Consider the following 19,876-nt stretch of genomic DNA (forward strand, 5'->3'; position numbering starts at 1 on the left):
ATTCTCAAAACAATTTGTTCAAACTGCCCTACACAGTGGATTACTGGCAGAAGCCACACGTTGCTCAACAGGCTTACTTGTACCCCAGAAGTCAATTCTGATCTGCAAAATACACCAAAATTACTGAAGAAAAACCTTAAAAATCACTAAATACATTGTGTAGTGTATAATTTAATAATTGTTGTATAATTAAATGTTGCAGTAAATAACCACAATCCAACAATACACTCAATTGAATGCATGTGCATATTTACAATACAAATATTTATTGACAATACAGTCCAAGATAAACAAGGCAAAAAAACGCCCTGTAAAAACATTTCAAACCAACGACTGAAAAACACAGTTTAAAAACAGTATCAGAGAAACCTTGTCAAAAATGCCAACCTATGGTATGTTTAGTCTGAGTGGCTCTTTGTCCATTATCAAAACACGCTTTTCCATCAACCGCTTAACTTGAATGAATCTAATCATTTTTAACAGCTGCAAAATGTAACATACAGTATGTTCTAGCTTGTGGCTTTGCTCCTTACATTCTTAAAGGAAACAACAATGACTAAACAACAGAAAACACAGTCAGAACCATACGCTGTTGAATCACTGGCCTAGTAGTAATTGAGTTTCAGTAAAATACACATAAATATGTATATAAATAAAAATATTTCGTTTAAAAAAAGAGAAAGGGAGGTCAAACAATGACACACACACACAAACGGACACACACACACCAACGGACACACACACACACACACACACATCTGCAGACCGACGGAGCATCCACATCTGTGAAGCGTGTAGTGTAAGTGAGCAGCAGCAGCAGGATGAAGGCAGAAATTGAGTCGGTTATCACGGTCCGCTTCAGTGTCCTCTCTTAATGCCTCCAAACACAACCTGTCTCTGGGTCCAAGTGGATTATGTTTGGGGGGGATGCTGAGCCTCTTTCCCTCACACACACACACACACACAGATGCACACACACACACACACACACACACAGATAGGCCAAGTGGAGGAGGTGAAGAAGAGAGGGAGGAATAGAGAGAAAGAGAACGAGAGAGCGAGAGAGTCCAGGGGTCTCCAGGGCTGGCTCCTGCCGCACCCCCCACCTCCTCACCCCCCACCCCTCCCGGTTTATCTCCATGGTGCACACATGCAGAGCTGGAGTGTTGCTGTGGCTTCATGAGGGGGTTGTGTGTGTGTGTGGGGGGGGGGGAAGGAGGCTGAGGGCTGGGGATGAAAGGACGCGGCTCTTCAGCGGGATCCGCTCCAGGGCCTAATTGGATGGAGCGCGTGGCGGGTCGATGGCGCGGCCGCGGTCGTTAGAACCAGTAGAGCTCCTTGCCTTTCTTCTGGGGCTGGAGGCCTGCGGCGGAACACAGAGACGCACACAATAGAACCCGCCGTGAGGACAAGGGACTGCTGTCGCCATGGCTGCAGTGCAGCCTAATCCAAACACTCAGTCGCCAAGAGGAAACAAAACGCTTTGCTAACGCAACACGATGCTGCTTAGCGTGTTTGCATGCTATGGACACGTTTGTGTGTTGACATAACGTCATAACATCATTACATATCGTTAGGGAAAGCTGGGTCTTATGGCATATGGGCACATGGAGAGTCTTATTCTATGTATACAATCATATGTATAATATAAATTATGATAAATGTGGCTTGGCACACATAAACCCCCAGGACATCCCTTTCTACGTCATTAGTGAGGGCTAAGCAGAGTGTACTGTAGCTCAATGGGATGGCAAGTGTACGTACCACAACCATAAAGAGAAGCAAAATATTATTCAAGAACACCTGATCCTCAAATCCTGAGAAAGCTGAGAAACAAAAGCTTTACAATATGCACAGATGTGATGTGCTGAACTGTCCGGATAAGAATCCTCTTTAGGGGTACTTGTGGACTCTTATGCCAATAGAGAGTAGTTAGACTGCTCAAAGCTACATTCTCAATGTATCACTTGATCCAATTGCATTAGTTGAGAGAGTACAGTATGCTGTGTGTATATTGTAAAGAATCCCAACAGTATCATATTGTGCTAGTATTGTACTGATGCCTCTGTGGCAATTCAGACAACACATTTCTAGTAATCCTGACACCTACAGGCAAAACCTGTGTTCATTGACATTTCTATGAAATTTCTGTCACGTGTTCATGAAATAGCAGAAGTTCATTAGACTCTATAGGCTGGTTTCCCATACATGATTTAAGCCTCGTCTCGACTAAAACCTTTTTTTTTTTTAATCCAATTTGCTTTGTCCGTTTGCGTTTGTTTCTCTCTCGCTGTCGGACTAGGCTTAATACGTGTACAGTTTGTTTCTCTCTCGCTGTCGGACTAGGCTTAATACGTGTACAGTTTGTGTCTCTCTCGTTGTCGGACTAGGCTTAATACGTGTACAGTTTGTTTCTCTCTCACTGTCGGACTCGGCTTAATACGTGTACAGGAAACCGGCCTGATTTGTCCTCACAGCAACAAGGAAGCTGTTGTGGTACGCGGCCTCCGCCGAGGCTCTCGTCTTGCGCCAGGGGCCGTCGCCGTCGCTCTCACCTGGGTCCATGTTGAGCGCCAGGCTCTGGGCCACGTCGCCGGCGGGCAGCAGGCCGGGCCACGTGGGCGTGTGCTCCAGCTTGCCCACCTCGTAGTGCCCGGGGAGCGGGCCCAGGTGCGCCGGCCTGACGGCGGGCATGAGCAGCGGCCCGTAGTGCGGCTCCAGCCCCGGCGCCGCCGTGTACAGTTCGTGGAGGGGCCGCGGCGGGCCGTACGCCTGGCTCTGCGTGTAGCTCCAGGAGTCGGAGGGGTGGGCGTGCGGGTGGGGGTGGGCGTGAGGGTGGGGGTGCGGGTGGGGGAGGCCGGGGTGCAGGGCGCTGTGAGCGTAGGGGTCCATGGAGTATGGAGACACCCCGGGGTCACAGTGGCCTCGAGCGGACGGAGAGGGGTAGTTACTGTCCCAGAAAGATGGCGGGAAACTGCGCCGATTGACTGGGGAAGCTGGAGAGAGAGAAGACATGAATCAACATCAACAGGAAGTAGAGATGGTAGAGAAACATGAAGTAACATCAACAGGAAGCAGAGATAATATAGAGAAGACATGAATTAACATCAACAGGAAGTAGAGATGGTAGAGAAACATCAACAGGAAGCAGAGATGGTAGAGCAACATGAAGTAACATCAACAGAAAGTAGAGATGATAGACAGAAGACATGAAGTAACATCAACAGGAAGCAGAGATGGTAGGGAAACATGAAGTAACATCAACAGGAAGCAGAGATGGTAGAGAAACATCAACAGGAAGCAGAGATGGTAGAGAAACATCAACAGGAAGCAGAGATGGTAGGGAAACATGAAGTAACATCAACAGGAAGCAGAGATGGTAGGGAAACATGAAGTAACATCAACAGGAAGCAGAGATGGTAGAGAAACATGAAGTAACATCAACAGGAAGCAGAGATGGTAGAGAAACATCAATAGGAAGCAGAGATGGTAGAGAAACATCAACAGGAAGCAGAGATGTAGAGAAACATGCAGTAACATTAACAGGAAGCAGAGATGGTAGAGAAACATCAATAGGAAGCAGAGATGGTAGAGAAACATCAACAGGAAGCAGAGAGGGTGAAGCACAGAGGAAGACAAGAGCATGTCCACAGCATGCAGATATGATAAATCAACAGTATTTGATTAAATTAATCATGACATAAATGGAAACATGGAACAGATAAAAGATATTGAGGTACATAAATGCTTTACACACATCAACATAACTTCATTGCACTTGCTGTCACTGCAAGGTGACAACAAAGGATCTGGTTTCATATGACCTTAAATTCACACCAACCTCCAAAAATTCACAACATTCCCAACTGCTCCCACTTTTCCTGTTCCAGTGGCCAGCTGGGTGGGAATGCGAAGGGAAGTGATTGGGAGCCAGAGGCTCAGTAATGTTGTGAGCTTAAGCCTCTTTTATGACCTGGCGGCCAGGGCATGTCAGCCGTAGTTCTGCCCTCAGGACGTCTACGCTGCACTCCGGTAACTGTGCAAATCTCTACGTCATGCGTCACACGCAGTGTTACCTTATGGTCATCAGAGATAAAGTGATTTATTATATAGTTTGGTTGTGCATCAGGATATGCTATCTAACTATGTTTATGCGTTATTATTTACACTATTGATTTACACATGATTAAATATTTATTGATATTATTTTGCATAGTCTTTACCTGCAAGCTGCCAAGAAGTAATAGCACATCTCAGCAAATAACTTGTACTACTATTTAATGAAATGAAACGTTTGGTCCTACACATACAGTATTTTAGATAGATTATGTCCCAAATGAATAAGTGTGATTTCCACATGGCCAATGGCAAGGGCATAGTCAGTCCTCTGGCGCATGGCAGGACCCCTCCGGCTATGCCCCCATGCCATTCCAGATGATGCCATAACTACGCAGGCCAACACAAGCAGCGGATGATGCGCCCCACACACTTTTTCCACCGTGTTGTTCAGTCGTTTACGATAAATGCTGAAAATATGATCTGGGTCAAAGTGGCTTTTACAAGGCGCATCTGATGCCAGCTTGTGGTTCGGGTATCAGGACGGTCTCATAAAAATGGCAACAACATGTAGGATCAGAAGAGCTCGCCGTGTATCACTCTTACTGAGGTTTTGTTTTTAGATAGCAGCCGAATCACCTTAGTGACAGCCCGTATTTAAAAAGCCGGAGCGCAGAATGCCTTCTTGCTTAACGTGTGTGTGAGCAAGCACACTCTATTCCTGCTATGCAGCCGGAATTATGCCCCAACTGTCATGCACAACCTGTCCGTATACTTGTGGGCACATATCTTCATGAAAAGGCTAATTGAGACATGCAGTACTTTTCTCAGCAATATACCTATAACGGTTTTGTACGTAAAAACCTTATCAAGGCACACAAAAAAGTGTTAAGCATTTAAAAACTAAAGCGTGTTAATTTTATGTAAATCTGATTGATACCATATTAAGAATACAAAGACATTTTGTATTTGTTTCTTATTTATTGCTTTAAAGATGGTGCTACATGCATTATATTAGGGCTATATTATATTAAATAATATTTATATTAAATCTCGATTTTCTTTTCTCAAAATTCGATTTTCGATTACGATTACGATTATTTTGTGAAATGACAAAAGGCAAGAAATTATTTCAAATATGCTGATTTTTATTGAACATTAAGCAAATAATTTCGTCACTGGGATTTAAGTGCAAATCTTGCTCTTAGACAATATTAATTATTAATAGTCAATTTTAAGTGATTAATATTAAGAAAAAGTATTGAACCACAAATTTCAACACTTGCAAACATAAGTATCGTATACCCTAGTTAAAGTGAAAAATCGATTTTTTACGATTTCACATTTTTGACATCGATTTAAACACATAATCGCGATTATGATTTAAAATCAATTAATTGCACAGCCCTACATTATACACAATATATACCAATTGTGTTTGTGCAGAATATTCGGTTTGCTGCAGACTGGAGGTGGTGTAGCTATGCTGAAGGCATTCATAAAAGACATGGAGTGGTGTAGCTATGCTGAAGGCATTCATAAAAGACATGGAGTGGTGTAGCTATGCTGAAGGCATTCATAAAAGACATGGAGTGGTGTAGCTGTGCTGAAGGCATTCACAAAGACATGGAGGTCACGCTATCACAAGACATCACGTGATGGACTCCAGCCCAGATGTCTTCTAGGCCAAATCATATGGAGCCTGCTTCCTTCCAGGAGCATTATCACACAGCACCAAAATAACACACACACACACACACACACACACACACACACACACACACACACACACACACATACACATCCCAATTGCAATAGCGAGGGGGGGGGGGGGGGTGCTGAAGAATCAGGGAGAGAGAGAGAGGAAGAGAATGAGTGAGAGGGGAGAAGGATAAAAGGATACAGTATAAAAGAATTAATGAGGACAGATATAGATAGACATACTGTACAGGCAGACAGAAAGATATAGATAGACAGATAGATAGATAGATAGATAGACAGATAGGAAGATAGATAGACAGATAGATAGATAGATAGATAGATAGACATACAGGCGAACAGACAGAACAGACAGGTAGATAGATAGATACCGTAGATGGAAAGAAATGCATGAGGTGTGAGCGAGAAAGTGAAGAAGGAGAAGAGTGAGATGAGAGGAAGGAGGTGCGGAGAGAGAGAAGAGAGGAGGGAGGTACGGAGAGAGAGAAGAGAGGAGGGAGGTATGGAGAGAGAGAGAAGAGAGAGAGGAGGGAGGTATGGAGAGAGAGAGAGAAGGGAGGAGGGAGGTGTGGAGAGAGAGAGAAGAGAGAGAGGAGGGAGGTATGGAGAGAGAGAGAGAGAGGAGGGAGGTGTGGAGAGCCTCATCAGTGTGTGCAGCCGGTCTATATAAGGCAGCAGCTCAGCAGCTCAGCAGGCTGAAAACAGTGCACCAGCCAGTGCCCTAAATCACTTGTTGTGGTGACATGTCTCACTCTAGTGTCAGATCTGCAACGCCACAACTCCCAACACACACACACACACACACACACACACACACACACACACACACACACACACACACACACACACACTGCTGCCCTCCCTGAAGCCGAAGCCCCCACCTGTTGTTTTCTCGCCCCCCCGCTCTACCCCCGGTGGTATGGCTGGAGGGTGTTTTATGTTTTTAGCCGTTACTTTTATATTTAGACTATTCCACTGAAAAAAAAGCCCCGTGATGCTGCTCAAATCAAACGGCGGAGAGAGGGGGGGGGCAATAAATCAGCCCTCCAGGATTGTGGGGACGCGAGGTAGAGTGTGTGTGTGTGTGTGTGTGTGGGGGGGGGGGTATTTGAACGTGATACACCCACGCGCCTCAGCACTTACAACCGCGTATAAACATAGCATCTGTTGGAGGGCAGGAAGTGGATCTGCTGCTCAATGAAGATGTCATCGGAGAGAGAGAGGGAGGGAGAGAGAGAGGGAGAGAGAGAGAGAGAGAGGGAGAGAGAGAGGGAGAGAGAGAGAGAGAGAGGGAGAGGGAGAGAGAGAGAGAGAGAGAGAGAGGGAGAGGGAGAGGGAGAGAGAGAGAGAGGGGGAACAAAGAGAAGCAGACAGAGACAGGCAGACAGAGAGATACGCAGGTGAAAACAGAGAGATAGATAGAGGGAGAGAGAATGAGAGAGAGAGAGAACTTTTTACACTGGAGACATTTTTCATTCATTGACTTGTAGTGGTCATGCATCACACCTCCCCATTATCAGAAAAGCAGCCATGACAGCTGAACTGAGAGCCATTGATTTGTGATTTATGATGTGCAATGGCCACATGTCAGAGTGTAGCGCTGAGATGGTGATGGTGTATGCCAATCGATGGACTATATCTGTGCAGCGACCAATCAGTGGACCATATCAGGGCAAAGCCCAGTGCTCCATCGCCACTCTAATCCTGATGCCTTTCAACTAGCGTCAACAGATCTGACCAAGGTGCTACCATCCCACCAATTGGGGGCAAAAACGCCAATGTCTTTTTTCATCCAAATATAGCAAGGTTGCTTTTATAATTGCATATGTTTTATTGCATTTTCTATGTTTAACACTAGTGAACACCCTCTTGTTCTGCTCCATCTCTGCGTCTCCTCTGAACCCACACGCATGTTGTCTGCACTTGTATTCGCTACAGCATGTAACACTGTTGTTGTTTACAGTTGTGCTTCAGGCTGAAAAGAAGTGCGCAGCATAACCTACTCATATGACTCCACTGGAGACACCATCTCCCCACTGGACCAGGTGTCTTCACCTGTCCTGCACACCTGTCACCTGACCTGCACACATGTGCCCCTGTGCCCGAGCCTCACCTGTCACCTGACCTGCACACCTGCACACCTGTGCCTGAGCTGAACACCTGTGCCGCTGTGCCTGAGCCTCACCTATGCCCCTGAGTCCTGCGCTTGCTCTCTCCCTCCATGTAGGAGCTGAGCCTCACCTGTGCCCTTGAGCCTCACCTGTGCCCCTGTGCCTGAGCTGAACACCTGTGCCACTGTGCCTGAGCCTCACCTGTGCCAGCGTGTGGCGTCCTGCGCTTGCTCTCTCCCTCCATGTAGGAGCTGAGTGCGCGGGAGAAGTGCTCGTCCACCACGCTGCTGATGTCGCCCTGGTAGTAGGTGAAGAGGACGCAGCGCGAGCTCAGGTACTCCGCCTCGGGCGACTCCTGCTTCTCCTTGGGGCCGTCCTGGGCTGGCGACGCGCCCGCCGTGTACGAGGAGGACGAGGAGGAGGAGTGCGGCGGCGGTGCGGAGGAGGCGGCGGCGGCGGCGGCGACCGCTCCAGAGGGGCTGTCCGTGGGGTGCGAGGAGGCCACGCTCTCCATGAACTCCCGCGTGCGAGGAGAAGGGCTTCTCACACCAACTGGAGCCTGAACACACACACACACAGCCAGACACAAACGGACACACACAGTTGTCAGGGGTGATGAAATGTACTCTCTCTGTCTCTCGCACACACACACACACACACACACACTCTCTGTCACACACACATGCACACACAGACTTGGAGGAAGTGGACAGTTGTCAGGAGATAACTGCAGCTTCTACAGTATGTGGATCTTTGCATGTGTGTGTGTGTCTGTGTTTGTCAATCTCTCTTTCTCAGTCTCAGTCTTTTTTGAGTGTGAGTGTGTGTGTGTGTATATATATATATACAGTATATATATATATATATATATATATATATATATATATATATATATTTAAATAAAATAAACAAAGAGAGTGCATACACATGTCTACATATGCATATATATGCATGAATATATGCACCTATGTGATATGTGTTTGGGCCATCTGTGCAATACCTCTAATTGCTTGTATAAAACTTTGCTGTTGGTATGTATAGGGCATCTTTTAAAAAGCTGAATTATACAGCGCAATTAAGAGTTTCAAATAATGATATAATGTCCTCCCAGATATGCTGGCTCAGGTTTTAACATAGCAATATAAAAACAGACTAAGCTACTGCACAAACTATTTGTTTCCCAAAACACACTGATGTATGATAGAAATGACAATCTCACACCGGCAAACTGATATATAATAGAAATGACAATCTCATACCGGCAAACTGCTGATGAAAGCGGAGGCAGCTGGCGCGTACGGTGGGTAATGTCCATAGGCTGGGTACATAACATCCAAACAACTCATGATCACCTCCGTCCACTCCCTCGGGCTTCGACTGCCGCGCTCGCTCGTGTTAAAGAAGTAGACGAGCGCGGGACAACATTCCGGTGGCAGCCGAGCGCCAGAGTTCGGTCAATCAGTGCGCCACGAGCACAAGGGCGCTGCTCGGAGTCACCAGTGCGCGCGACGACAGCTGCTGCGCACGGCAGACGGTGCGTGAGGTTTATAGCGGAGAATGACAAACAAGATTGTTCTTTACATGTCGACCCCTCCCACCCCTCCGCGCGCAGAGCAGAGACTCCCACGGACACATCTCCACCATGAGTACCCGGTCATGGCACGTAACGTGCATCTCTGCGTGTAAGCCTACATGTACACTAAAATCCGTTTTGTTCTCCGTATGCACGTATGTGTATTATTACTCCTAATAGAAGAGAAATAGTACTTTAGGAATCAATGTAATAAATCAATCAATCAATAATTAGCCTACTTGCAGATACTAGACATGGGATCTTTCTAACCGCACACTTCACACATGCTGGTGTTCATTTCCTGCTCTCATATTTAAGAGGGGAGATATTTCAGTGATGTTGTTCAGCGGCTCCACACATTTCTGGTAAATATTTCTGTTTGAGAAGTCAAAGGCTGATTTCAAATGTGAAGGCAGTGGGAACATCCGTGCAGTGACAGGAGTAAAGTCGTTTAACTCTGGGGTGGATTCTCAGGGTGGCAGGTATGTGTGAACTGCACAGCACATACCCTGGCCACTCTAGCGCTGGAGGGGAGAGAGAAACTGCACAGATCCAGGACAACTGATAATCCAGTAGTTATACGTGAAAACCCTCAATGGTGCCACCAAACTTTGTTTATCTTCCTGGATGAGCCTCATTGTGATGAAGTTTACAGCCAGTCACAGCTATCACTGCAGATTAGAGGCAGAATGCTCACTATGGCTTTTGGGAGGCCAGGCTCAACCAGCATGCCACTCTTTTTGACAGACACTCTAGAACGCCAGATAGAATTGTGTAGAATATTTGCAGAATTCCATCCACTGGTGTCATATGATGTGGAATGTCTCTGATGTCTGGTTCCTGGCCTAGCAAGGAGGATGTTAGCTTGGACTCCAGAGAACAAACACATGACAAAGAAATTCTCAGGAGCAGAGGAGGGTAAAGGATTACCACAACACTTACGTTTTTGCATTCATTACACAATTATTATTCATGTTAAATGTTTTTACCACAACACTTACGTTTTTGCATACATTACACAATTATTATTCATGTTAAATGTTTTTACCACAACACTTATGTTTTTGCATACAATAAACCCTTGTTATTAATGTTAAATGTTTTTACACAATGATGAATAAGGCCAGTCAAAAAGCACATTTATAATCTCTACCAGACTATGCATAGCGCTTTGGTTTATATGTCTGGATCGGTGCGTAGTTTGCTGAGAGCTGGTGTGTTGGACTGTCTACGTGAAAGGAGATGGTAGTGTGTGTGTGTGTGTGTGTGTGTGTGTGTGTGTGAGAGAGAGAGAGAGAGAGAGAGTGTGCATGTGCATATTTGAGAGAGAGAGAGAGAGAGAGAGAGTGTGTGTGTGTGTGTGTGTGTGTGTGTGTGTGAGTGAGTGCATAGGCGTAGCCACGGGTGGGCCCGGATGGGCCTGGGCCCGCCCACCTGTCAGTCAGGCCCACCCAACTCTGTGCGTAAAAACGCAAACACTTTCGTTTTACTAACTCAAAACTATATCGCTGACTGATGTGGCACTTTCAGACGTGAATGAACAAGAGGAACATTGTGGCAATATTCTGATGTGGTAGTTACCACTACCTGGCGCCCAACACCTACCCACGATTATAATAAAAATAGGTTATATATTTTGCTCTACGTCAGATGCACTAAACGCTGCCATTCTCTCTCGTGCGCAAACAAAATGTGTGCGCTCCGAACAGCCCAGCTAGTAGGCTACGTTATTCTGGCTCATAAAGTTGAACAAATGCATGTAGTTATTTTACAGAAAGAGATAACTAGCTGGGAAGCTATGGTAGGCCAACATGGAGTGAATATATACACAGGGAGATTCTTTTGGTACTCGTAGCTGAGCAGGCGCCACTGGCTGCTAGGACCAAACACGCATCTGCCAGGGCTTCAGCGTCATATTATTTAAAAGTAGACGAACGAAGCCTAGCTATTTGAAGCTAAACAAACGAATATCTGTAGTCCTATGAGTGCAGTTCATTAACCTACTAATCAAAGTAGACGCAGCAGGTCTCAATGTCCCTTCGTTACAACTGCGGCTGATCATATTTTGAAAGTAGGTATTGCCTAAATTGTCACTATAAGGTCGACTGAAATAAAATCTCCGACCCCGGGAATCAATGCTGTAAAGGACGTGAGAGAGTGCAGCTGACTGACATAATAATCTCACAGGTAAATGGCACGATGTCCACAAGCAGTTGCATATGTCTAAATCAGTATCAGCAAACGTTTGGGAACTGGGAGCATAAGCGAATTAAATGAAAAAGGAAAACATATTTTATTTGAACATTGATGGCAATACCCAAGATATTCTTTAAAGAGAGAATCCTGCACACTGTCCATTAAGCATGCAAACATGTACAGTATTCACGACGTTTCGGTCATAAATTCACCTGAGGAAGGTCTATGACGGAAACGTCGTGAATACGGTGAATAAAAATTTGCATGCGTAATGGACAGTGTGCGGGATTCTCTCTTCTCTCTTTTAAGTAGGCTATAACTTGTTAGAACCTATTCCAACGCACCTGTCCCCACAAAAGAGGTGTGCAAAAGCGCTTGTAAACTAATAGCCTACCCAAGATATAGCCTAGTAGGCTACAGACCCAGAGAAGGCTTGGTAGACGTTTCGGATAGGTTGCAGCATCTTATAGCTGATTAATAACAATCGCCTATTTCTCAGTTGTGCGTTAAAAGCGGTAGCACGGAATAGGCCCATATAAACGATAATCGTTATAGGCTATAATGAAAACAACTGTCCCTCAGCTATTGAAAACACTTTGCCAGTGCTGTGAGAAGTGGTAACGTTGCTTGCGATGGTAGCCTAATGACGCATATGTTCATCATTTACATAACTTGGAATCCATTTCTAAAATAATTTGTCAAATTTGAATATTCATATTTTGGGTTTCAGGCCCACCTGAATTTTTCTAGGCCCACCCATTGTATGATTTCTGCCTACGCCCATGAGTGAGTGTATGTATGTATGTGAGAGAGAGAGTGTGTGTGTGTGAGTGAGTGTATGTACAGTATGTGAGAGAGAGAGAGAGTGTGTGTGTGTGTGTGTGTGTGTGTGTGTGTGTGTGCGCACACGCGTTAGAGCTGCAGGAGGGGAGGTGGGGGTGGGGGTGGTGGTGGAGTGATGCAATACTTTAGAGTTCCCAGTTGCAGTGTGAAGGACAGCTGGGCCTGACGAAACAGAGACGACTGTGCAACAGCCACCATGACCACATGCCCTGGCCAGCACTATTAATGACCATGACCCCCCCACCCCACCCCACCTCTCTCTCTAACTATCTCTCTCTATTTCACTCTCTCACTCTATTACCCCCCCCTCATTTTATCTCTGCCCCCACCTCTCTCTCTCTCTCTCTCTCTCTCTCTCTCTCTCTCACTCACTCACTCACTTTCAGTCCTCCCCGGCAACACGCACCAAGTCCCCCCCCCCCACATGTTTTGTAAGAGTGTGTGTGTCCACTAGGAAGGACATACTGTATGGTTGTGTGCTTGTTATGAGTGTGCTGCTGGTGGGGTGTACTAGACTGGCTATCACCTTACTGAGCTCAATCTTTTATTGAACATTAGTCTGGGGAGTCTGCACTTTACTTCTACTGCACAAGAGGCATGATCACTGGGCACAGTTCAAATGACTGTGCGCATTTGAATAGTGCTTCAACCAATCAGACCAACGATCCGGGTGCGTCTTTTGGATAAGCTAGTTTGTGATTGAACCCAACAAACATGGACAGGAAGCAGGAGAGATAGATATGCAATCAAATGTGTTTAAGGTGTGTAACGGGGAAACAACACCAGGCAAAACGCTCATCTGAAATGTGTTTAAGGTGTGTAACGGGGAAACAACACCAGGCAGAACGCTGGTCTGAAATGTCTTTAAGGTGTGTAACAGGGAAACAACACCAGGCAGAACGCTGGTCTGAAACTGTCTGTTTAAGGTGTGTAACAGGGAAACAACACCAGGCAGAATGCTGGTCTGAAACTGTCTGTTTAAGGTGTGTGACGGGGAAGCTCACGGAGCTTCCGATATGATCAATGGATCCGGCTGCACCAGATGTGACAGCGGTGCATACATTGGAAAAACATCACACTAGTCTTCTAAAACTATTTTTACTCTCCGAGAACGGAGCGCTTACTAAACCTGTGTAGCCCGGCTCTATCACTCACGTCTGCCGAGCTGCACACACCTGACCCCTACGTCCCTGCACACACACACCTGACCCCTTACTGTACGTCTGCACACACCTGACCCCTTACTGTACGCCTGCACACACACACCTGACCCCTTACTGTACGTCTGCACACACCTGACCCCTTACTGTACGCCTGCACACACACACCTGACCTCTTACGCCTGCACACACCTGACCCCTTACTGTACGTCTGCACACACCTGTCCCCTACGTCTGCACACACCTGACCCCTTACTGTACGTCTGCACACACCTGACCCCTACGTCTGCACACACCTGACCCCTTACTGTACGTCTGCACACACCTGACCCCTACGTCTGCACACACCTGACCCCTTACTGTACGTCTGCACACACCTGACCCCTACGTCTGCACACACCTGACCCCTACACACCTACATACCTGACCCCTACGCCCCTGCTGCAGTGACCAAACTAGGGAAGGCAGGACAGAGGACGGGGACGAGGCCGCTCCCCAGCTGGACGAGAGCAGGGAGCTAGGAGACAGCACGATTAAAATAAGTCTCTCTCTCGCGCGCGCTCGTTTGTCTTTCTGTTTCTCTCTCTCTCTCTCTCTCGCTCTCTCTTACACATTCTCTCACTGTGACGCTCTCTCGCGCGCGCTCGTTTGTCTTTCTGTTTGTCTCTTTCTCTCTCTCTCTCTCTCTCTCTCTCTCTCTCTTACACATTCTCTCACTGTGACGCTCTCTCTTTCTTCCTTTTTTTCTTCCTGTGTGTGTGTGTGTGTGTGTGTGTGTGCTTGTGTGCGCGCGCATTTGTGCTTTTTCTATTTGTGAATCTGAGAACCACTGTGTGTATTTGTGTACTCACAAACTCAGAATAAACAGAGGTTACATCATTGCCTGGTGATGACCTCTCACATCTCACCTCGAAGTCCGTCCCCCAGCCATCCCTCCTGGTCCTCCCCTACCCCATCCCTCCTGGTCCTCCCCTGCCCTACCCCATCCCTCCTGGTCCTCCCCTGCCCTACCCCATCTCTCCTGGTCCTCCCCTGCCCCATCTCTCCTGGTCCTCCCCTCCCCTGCCCCAGTCCCTCCTGGTCCTCCCCTACCCCATCCCTCCTGGTCCTCCCCTACCCTACCTCATCCCTCCTGGTCCTCCCCTCCCCTACCCCATGTCTCCTGGTCCTCCCCTCCCCTCCCCTACCCTACCCCATCCCTCCTGGTCCTCCCCTCCCCTACCCCATCCCTCCTGGTCCTCCCCTACCCCATCTCTCCTGGTCCTCCCCTCCCCTACCCCATCTCTCCTGGTCCTCCCCTCCCCTACCCCATCCCTCCTGGTCCTCCCCTACCCTACCCCATCCCTCCTGGTCCTCCCCTCCCCTACCCCATGTCTCCTGGTCCTCCCCTGCCCCATCTCTCCTGGTCCTCCCTTCCCCTACCCCATCCCTCCTGGTCCTCCCCTCCCCTACCCCATCCCTCCTGGTCCTCCCCTGCCCTAACCCATGTCTCCTGGTCCTCCCCTACCCCAGCCATCCCAATAAATGTATATTTATTTATTTATCAATATATAAATAAAATATATTTGCTGTTTGAAGTTAAAGGGAACGACCAGTGCGATTAAATTCATGAATGTGGACTGGCCACGCCTTTAATGTCTATACTTTGCGCCTCTGACCATCTGTTTCTTATCGCCAAAATAGGGCCCTAAAAAAGAACTTCAATCAGCTTTTAGTCTAGACTTAGTCCCTGTCCAGCTCTTTCCAAATATCTCACCACTGATAGTGTGATAACCATTAGATACATGAACACACAGACGGCAAATGCCGTAAAAACTGTGCCAAGTAAACACAAGTAGGCTACAACATGGAAAGTTGAGTTGTTGTAAAAGCATTTTAATTATGTTTGTCTGCTATTGTTCTGTTACACGATGCAACCATGAGTCCAAATGGCGAAAAGCCTCGGCCCAAAATGACCCTTCCTCCAAAGCCTCGGCCTAAAGCCACCCTTCCTCAAAAGCCTCGGCCTAAAGCAACCCTTCCTTCATCATGTCTGTGTCTGGCTGCACATGGCGGGGGTGAGCTTCAGCTTTGTTGTTCATCCGTTCGGGGTTTAGCGCAAGACAAACGTAGCAAGACGCTCCATGTGAGGCGCACAGCTGCAGGCCGACTTGCTCAGCTTTTTGCTCCATGATACCAGCTGTCCGAACCCATCTGACCAGGCTGCAGAAACCACCCACCCAGACAGCCTCGCTAGCCTGCTAAGCTAACTAGCCTGCTGCTAATGATGGTGTGCTGTGAGCTACAGAAACCACCCACCCAGACAGCCTCGCTAGCCTGCTAAGCTAACTAGCCTGCTGCTAATGATGGTGTGCTGTGAGCTACAGAAACCACCTACCCAGATAGCCTCACTAGCCTGCTAAGCTAACTATAGCTTGCTGCTAATGATGGTGTGCTGTGAGCTACAGAGACCACCCACCCAGATAGCCTCGCTAGCCTGTTAGCCTAACTGGCCTGCTGCTAATGATGGTGTGCTAATGATAGCACACAACAACCAGGCTACTCTGTGATTAGCATCCTCTTACAGCAATACATGTCAGGCACAGTTACAGTACCCAAACAACTCACTACAAACATCAACCATCAACTGCAACACCAACCAAGTAACTTGAAATTTCAGCGCAACCCGATTAACCTTCTTGCCCCATCCCAGCTCTGTGTCCTGTCAACATCACCTAAGCACGCTATCAACGAGCCTGAACCTACACAAAGTCGCCAGGCATCTACAGGCACCAAACTAACCCAACCAGTCTGCTGAGCCACACAATTGGGCAACCTTAACCTCAACACCAAACACGTCCATATCCTCAACTTTAATAGCCTACCATAAACAACACATCCATTTCCACAACTTTAATACCATAAACACAACACATCCATATCCACAACTTTAATACCATAAACACAACACATCCATATCCACAACTTTAATACCACATAAGGGTTAATACCATGAACACAAACACATCCATATCCACAACTTTAATACCACATAAGGGTTAATACCATAAACACAAACACATCCATATCCACAACTTTAATACCACATAAGGGTTGATACCATAAACACATCCATAACTTTAATACCATAAACACAAACATGTCCATATCCACAACGCTCTCCCCATGTTTCAGCACACCCCACCACCCAACTGGAGTAGGCTAGTCTAGTCCAGAGCCATAGATAGAGAGAGTTGCGACACTCTTTGATGTTGCCGCCACGATCAACAGTTCCAAAAAAACCTGTGCTGAATGGCTGAATCGCTGGAGGGTGGGATGTACTTCTAATGCTGGAAGGTGTAATCAATTAATTCATTGACTACTGACCAAGAGATTGGCTGTAAACAGTTCCAAAAGCCCCATAACGAGGAAATAGCCTGGAAAAAGCGCTGCCATTTTTTCCTATGGAGGTCTATGGGAGTGTCGCCACTCTGTTTTATCTACCGCTCTGGTCTAGTCTAGTCACGCTTCTTCACGACTCCAGTCGTCTGAGCAGAACACAGCTGACAACACACAGGTGCTGGTGTTGGTGCTCTGAGGCTTGCCCTGTGTGTGTGTGTGTGTGTGTGTGTGTGCCCTGTGTGTGCCCTGTGTGTGGAACAGAAACAGGACACTGCACACTAATCATCACTCACCCAACAGTGGCCTGTCCACAGGTGTGTGTGTGTGTGTGTGTGTGTGTGTGTGTGTGTGTGTGTGTGTGTGCGTGCGTGTGTGTGTGTGTACTCATTGTGGATAAACATACCAGGACCAAGAGAGGACACAAGACATTGTTTGTGCATCTGTGCCTCTTTACGCAGTGCCTTACCTCCGAAACATGACTTTGATCTACTCAGAATTGTAGCACTGTCTTTATTTTTGAAAGAGAGCACTAAACAAGATATCACAGAATATGACTGCTTCTACTAGCCTTGTGGTTAGATTAATTGGTGTTTTAAAAAGGACTGACAATATCATTTTAATGTGATGAAGTGGTGAGTCTTTCTTAATGTCATACCTTCATTGAATAGGGACATTAGCTCCAAGAATTTACTGGTTCACAAAGTCACTAAAAAGCCCAAGACTTCATTCTGGCTCTATCTTGGCAGTGTTCAGCTGAGGGCGGTTCAGGGGTTATGTTGGCCACTGATCATCATCTCTCCGTTAGGAGACATTCCTCAGGTCCTTCCAAGAATATTCAAGCACCCTACAGCCCCATGGATAGCTCTCAACCAGTCACTAAACATCTGAGGCTGAACATCTAAGATAACATGGAGAAGGAAAAAAAAAAAAAACAAGACAAGGTGAAGTGGCAACATTTTGACCACTGATAAAATGCTCCGTGATGAGAAAAAAAAGCATTGTGGATCATTCAGGTTAGAAGAAAACATCCCCACCTAATTAGTTGCCTGTGAGTACAGAAGAATGTATTGTACCAATAACTTAACTGTAACCCTAAAATGAATACAGTGTCGTCCAGAGCCACATGTTAACTTGGTCAACTATGCTATCAATGCTGATTTTCTTTCTCTGTCTGTATTTGGCACATTTTGAAACAGTGTGGAAATGGATACCTTCGAAAGTAGTTTTTGATCATTTAAAAACAAATAATATCAATCGCTCAAAATCTATTTCCAGAATTATGATTGAGAATATAGCTTGATATTTCCTATTGACACTGACTCTAATGCAGTCAGATCAAATGAATAACCAATGGCAGAGATGTTTGCAGCATTCTGAACAGAGTACATGGCAAAGATCATGAGAAGTTTCTACACCAAATGGCTTCCCTGTAATCTGAATAGGAGACAGCCAGAGCTGAGCATAGCATTGCACAACGTTTGTATATACCATTTCACTTTCCAATCATAGCCAGGCTTTGACCTTCTGATTGTGTACTGGCCAAAACACTACCCTTTAGCTGAACACAGTGTGGGTGAGATGCGTGAATAAACTCCAAGCTTGCTTAAAGGATGACAGACACCCCTCTTGGCCAAAACACTACCCTTTAGCTGAACACAGTGTGAGATGCGTGAATAAACTACAAGCTTGCTTAAAGGATGACAGATACCCCTCTTTGCCCCGGTGCCTGTTTATTAAAAGCTAACCCTCTCAAATGGACAGAATGCGAATTGACGGCATCCCAGAGGTAGCTTACGGGTGCCACATTCCCCCGGTGACACTGCAGAGACTTCAGCATTGTAGACAGACAGCTGATGTCACCCAGTCTGTGGTGGGCTGCAGGGGGGGGGGGGATTGTCACCCCCACATCAAACATTGTAGGCCACGATGCTTTTGGGGTCTGGGGGTATACTGTTGGGGTCGGGTAGGGTTTTGTGGGGGATTTGGGGGTACTTGTGTGTGTGTGTGTGTGTGTGTGTGTGTGTTGGAGTTGGGTAGGGTGTTGTGGGGGATTTGGGGGTACTTGTGTGTGTGTTTGTGTGTTATGGGGGGGGGGTCTGGTCTCCTCAGTGTGCCGTTACCGGTACGTCCCGCGAGACCGAGGAGGAGGGTAATTCAGGAGGGCCGCCATGTCACATGGTCAAGGAGTGGTGATTTACAAGTGATCCAGTTCCACATGGGCCACATGGCGCGAGGAGCGCAGAATGCCCGGCATGAGCGTGAGGTCACCGCCGCCTCGTTCGCACAGCCACGGGGGAGACGGCGGGGTGAGCAGCCGGGTCAGGCCCAGAGGAGAGGGCTCGCTCTCCTGGTGCTCGGAGCGCCCGCGCCCGCGTCGGGTTGGCTCTGCTTCCTTGACCCGCGCGCGTGTGTGTGTGTGTGTGTGTGTGTGTGTGTGATAACAGCCCCGCCGCTCAAAACAGCAGGACAATGGCGGTTAAAAGGAGAAGTGCGCCCAAGGTTAGCGGCGCAGGGAGGCCCAGTGAAACATGAGCACGTCAGCGGGGGGCTGATCACAAGAGGGGCCGCCAGCGACACAAATAGGAGTGATGAGAGAGTGATGCATGGAGAGAGAGAGAGAGAGAGAGAGAGAGAGAGAGAGAAGGAGAAGTTGGTTGAACAGAAAAATAAAGATATGTAGAGAAGGACAGACACGCTCTCAGCAGCAGAGCTTTGCAATAGTCAGAGTGCTGGAAATGACATGACTAGAGCATGACTAGAGCACAGAGAGAGAGAGAGGAGAGACAAGGAGACTGGGAGATGACAGGAATGACGGCGCTGAGTGTGTGTGTGTGTGT

General features: G+C 47.1%; 1 protein-coding gene across 2 annotated transcripts; it reads right to left on the reverse strand.

The window, feature by feature from the left end:
• Positions 1–245: 245 nt before the first annotated feature.
• Positions 246–9,419, reverse strand: vgll2b (vestigial-like family member 2b). Of its 2 annotated transcripts, XM_062522653.1 has the most exons (4): positions 9,146–9,419; positions 8,088–8,445; positions 2,556–2,996; positions 246–1,363 (listed from the first exon to the last, which is right to left on the reverse strand). In XM_062522653.1, exons 1-4 carry the CDS (start codon positions 9,230–9,232, stop codon positions 1,320–1,322), a joined length of 930 nt encoding a protein of 309 aa, XP_062378637.1. In that variant the 5' UTR covers positions 9,233–9,419; the 3' UTR covers positions 246–1,319. The 2 variants fall into 2 exon arrangements, with proteins under 2 accessions (XP_062378637.1, XP_062378636.1); XM_062522652.1 differs by lacking the exon at positions 246–1,363 and having other exon boundaries at positions 2,122–2,996.
• Between the last annotated feature and the right edge of the window lie 10,457 nt (positions 9,420–19,876).

This window comes from Sardina pilchardus, chromosome 20, assembly GCF_963854185.1.
Source record: "Sardina pilchardus chromosome 20, fSarPil1.1, whole genome shotgun sequence".
In the NCBI taxonomy this organism is placed as follows: Eukaryota; Metazoa; Chordata; class Actinopteri; order Clupeiformes; family Clupeidae; genus Sardina; species Sardina pilchardus.

Coding starts and splice junctions, on each gene's coding strand:
- vgll2b (XM_062522652.1), bottom strand. CDS start 9,232: ATGAGTTGTTTGGATGTTATGTACCCAGCCTATGGACATTACCCACCG. Junction 8,446..9,145: donor CTTTCATCAGCAGTTTGCCG/GTATGAGATTGT, acceptor GTGTGTGTTCAG/GCTCCAGTTGGTGTGAGAAG. Junction 2,997..8,087: donor GACGCCACACGCTGGCACAG/GTGAGGCTCAGG, acceptor CTCTCTCTCCAG/CTTCCCCAGTCAATCGGCGC.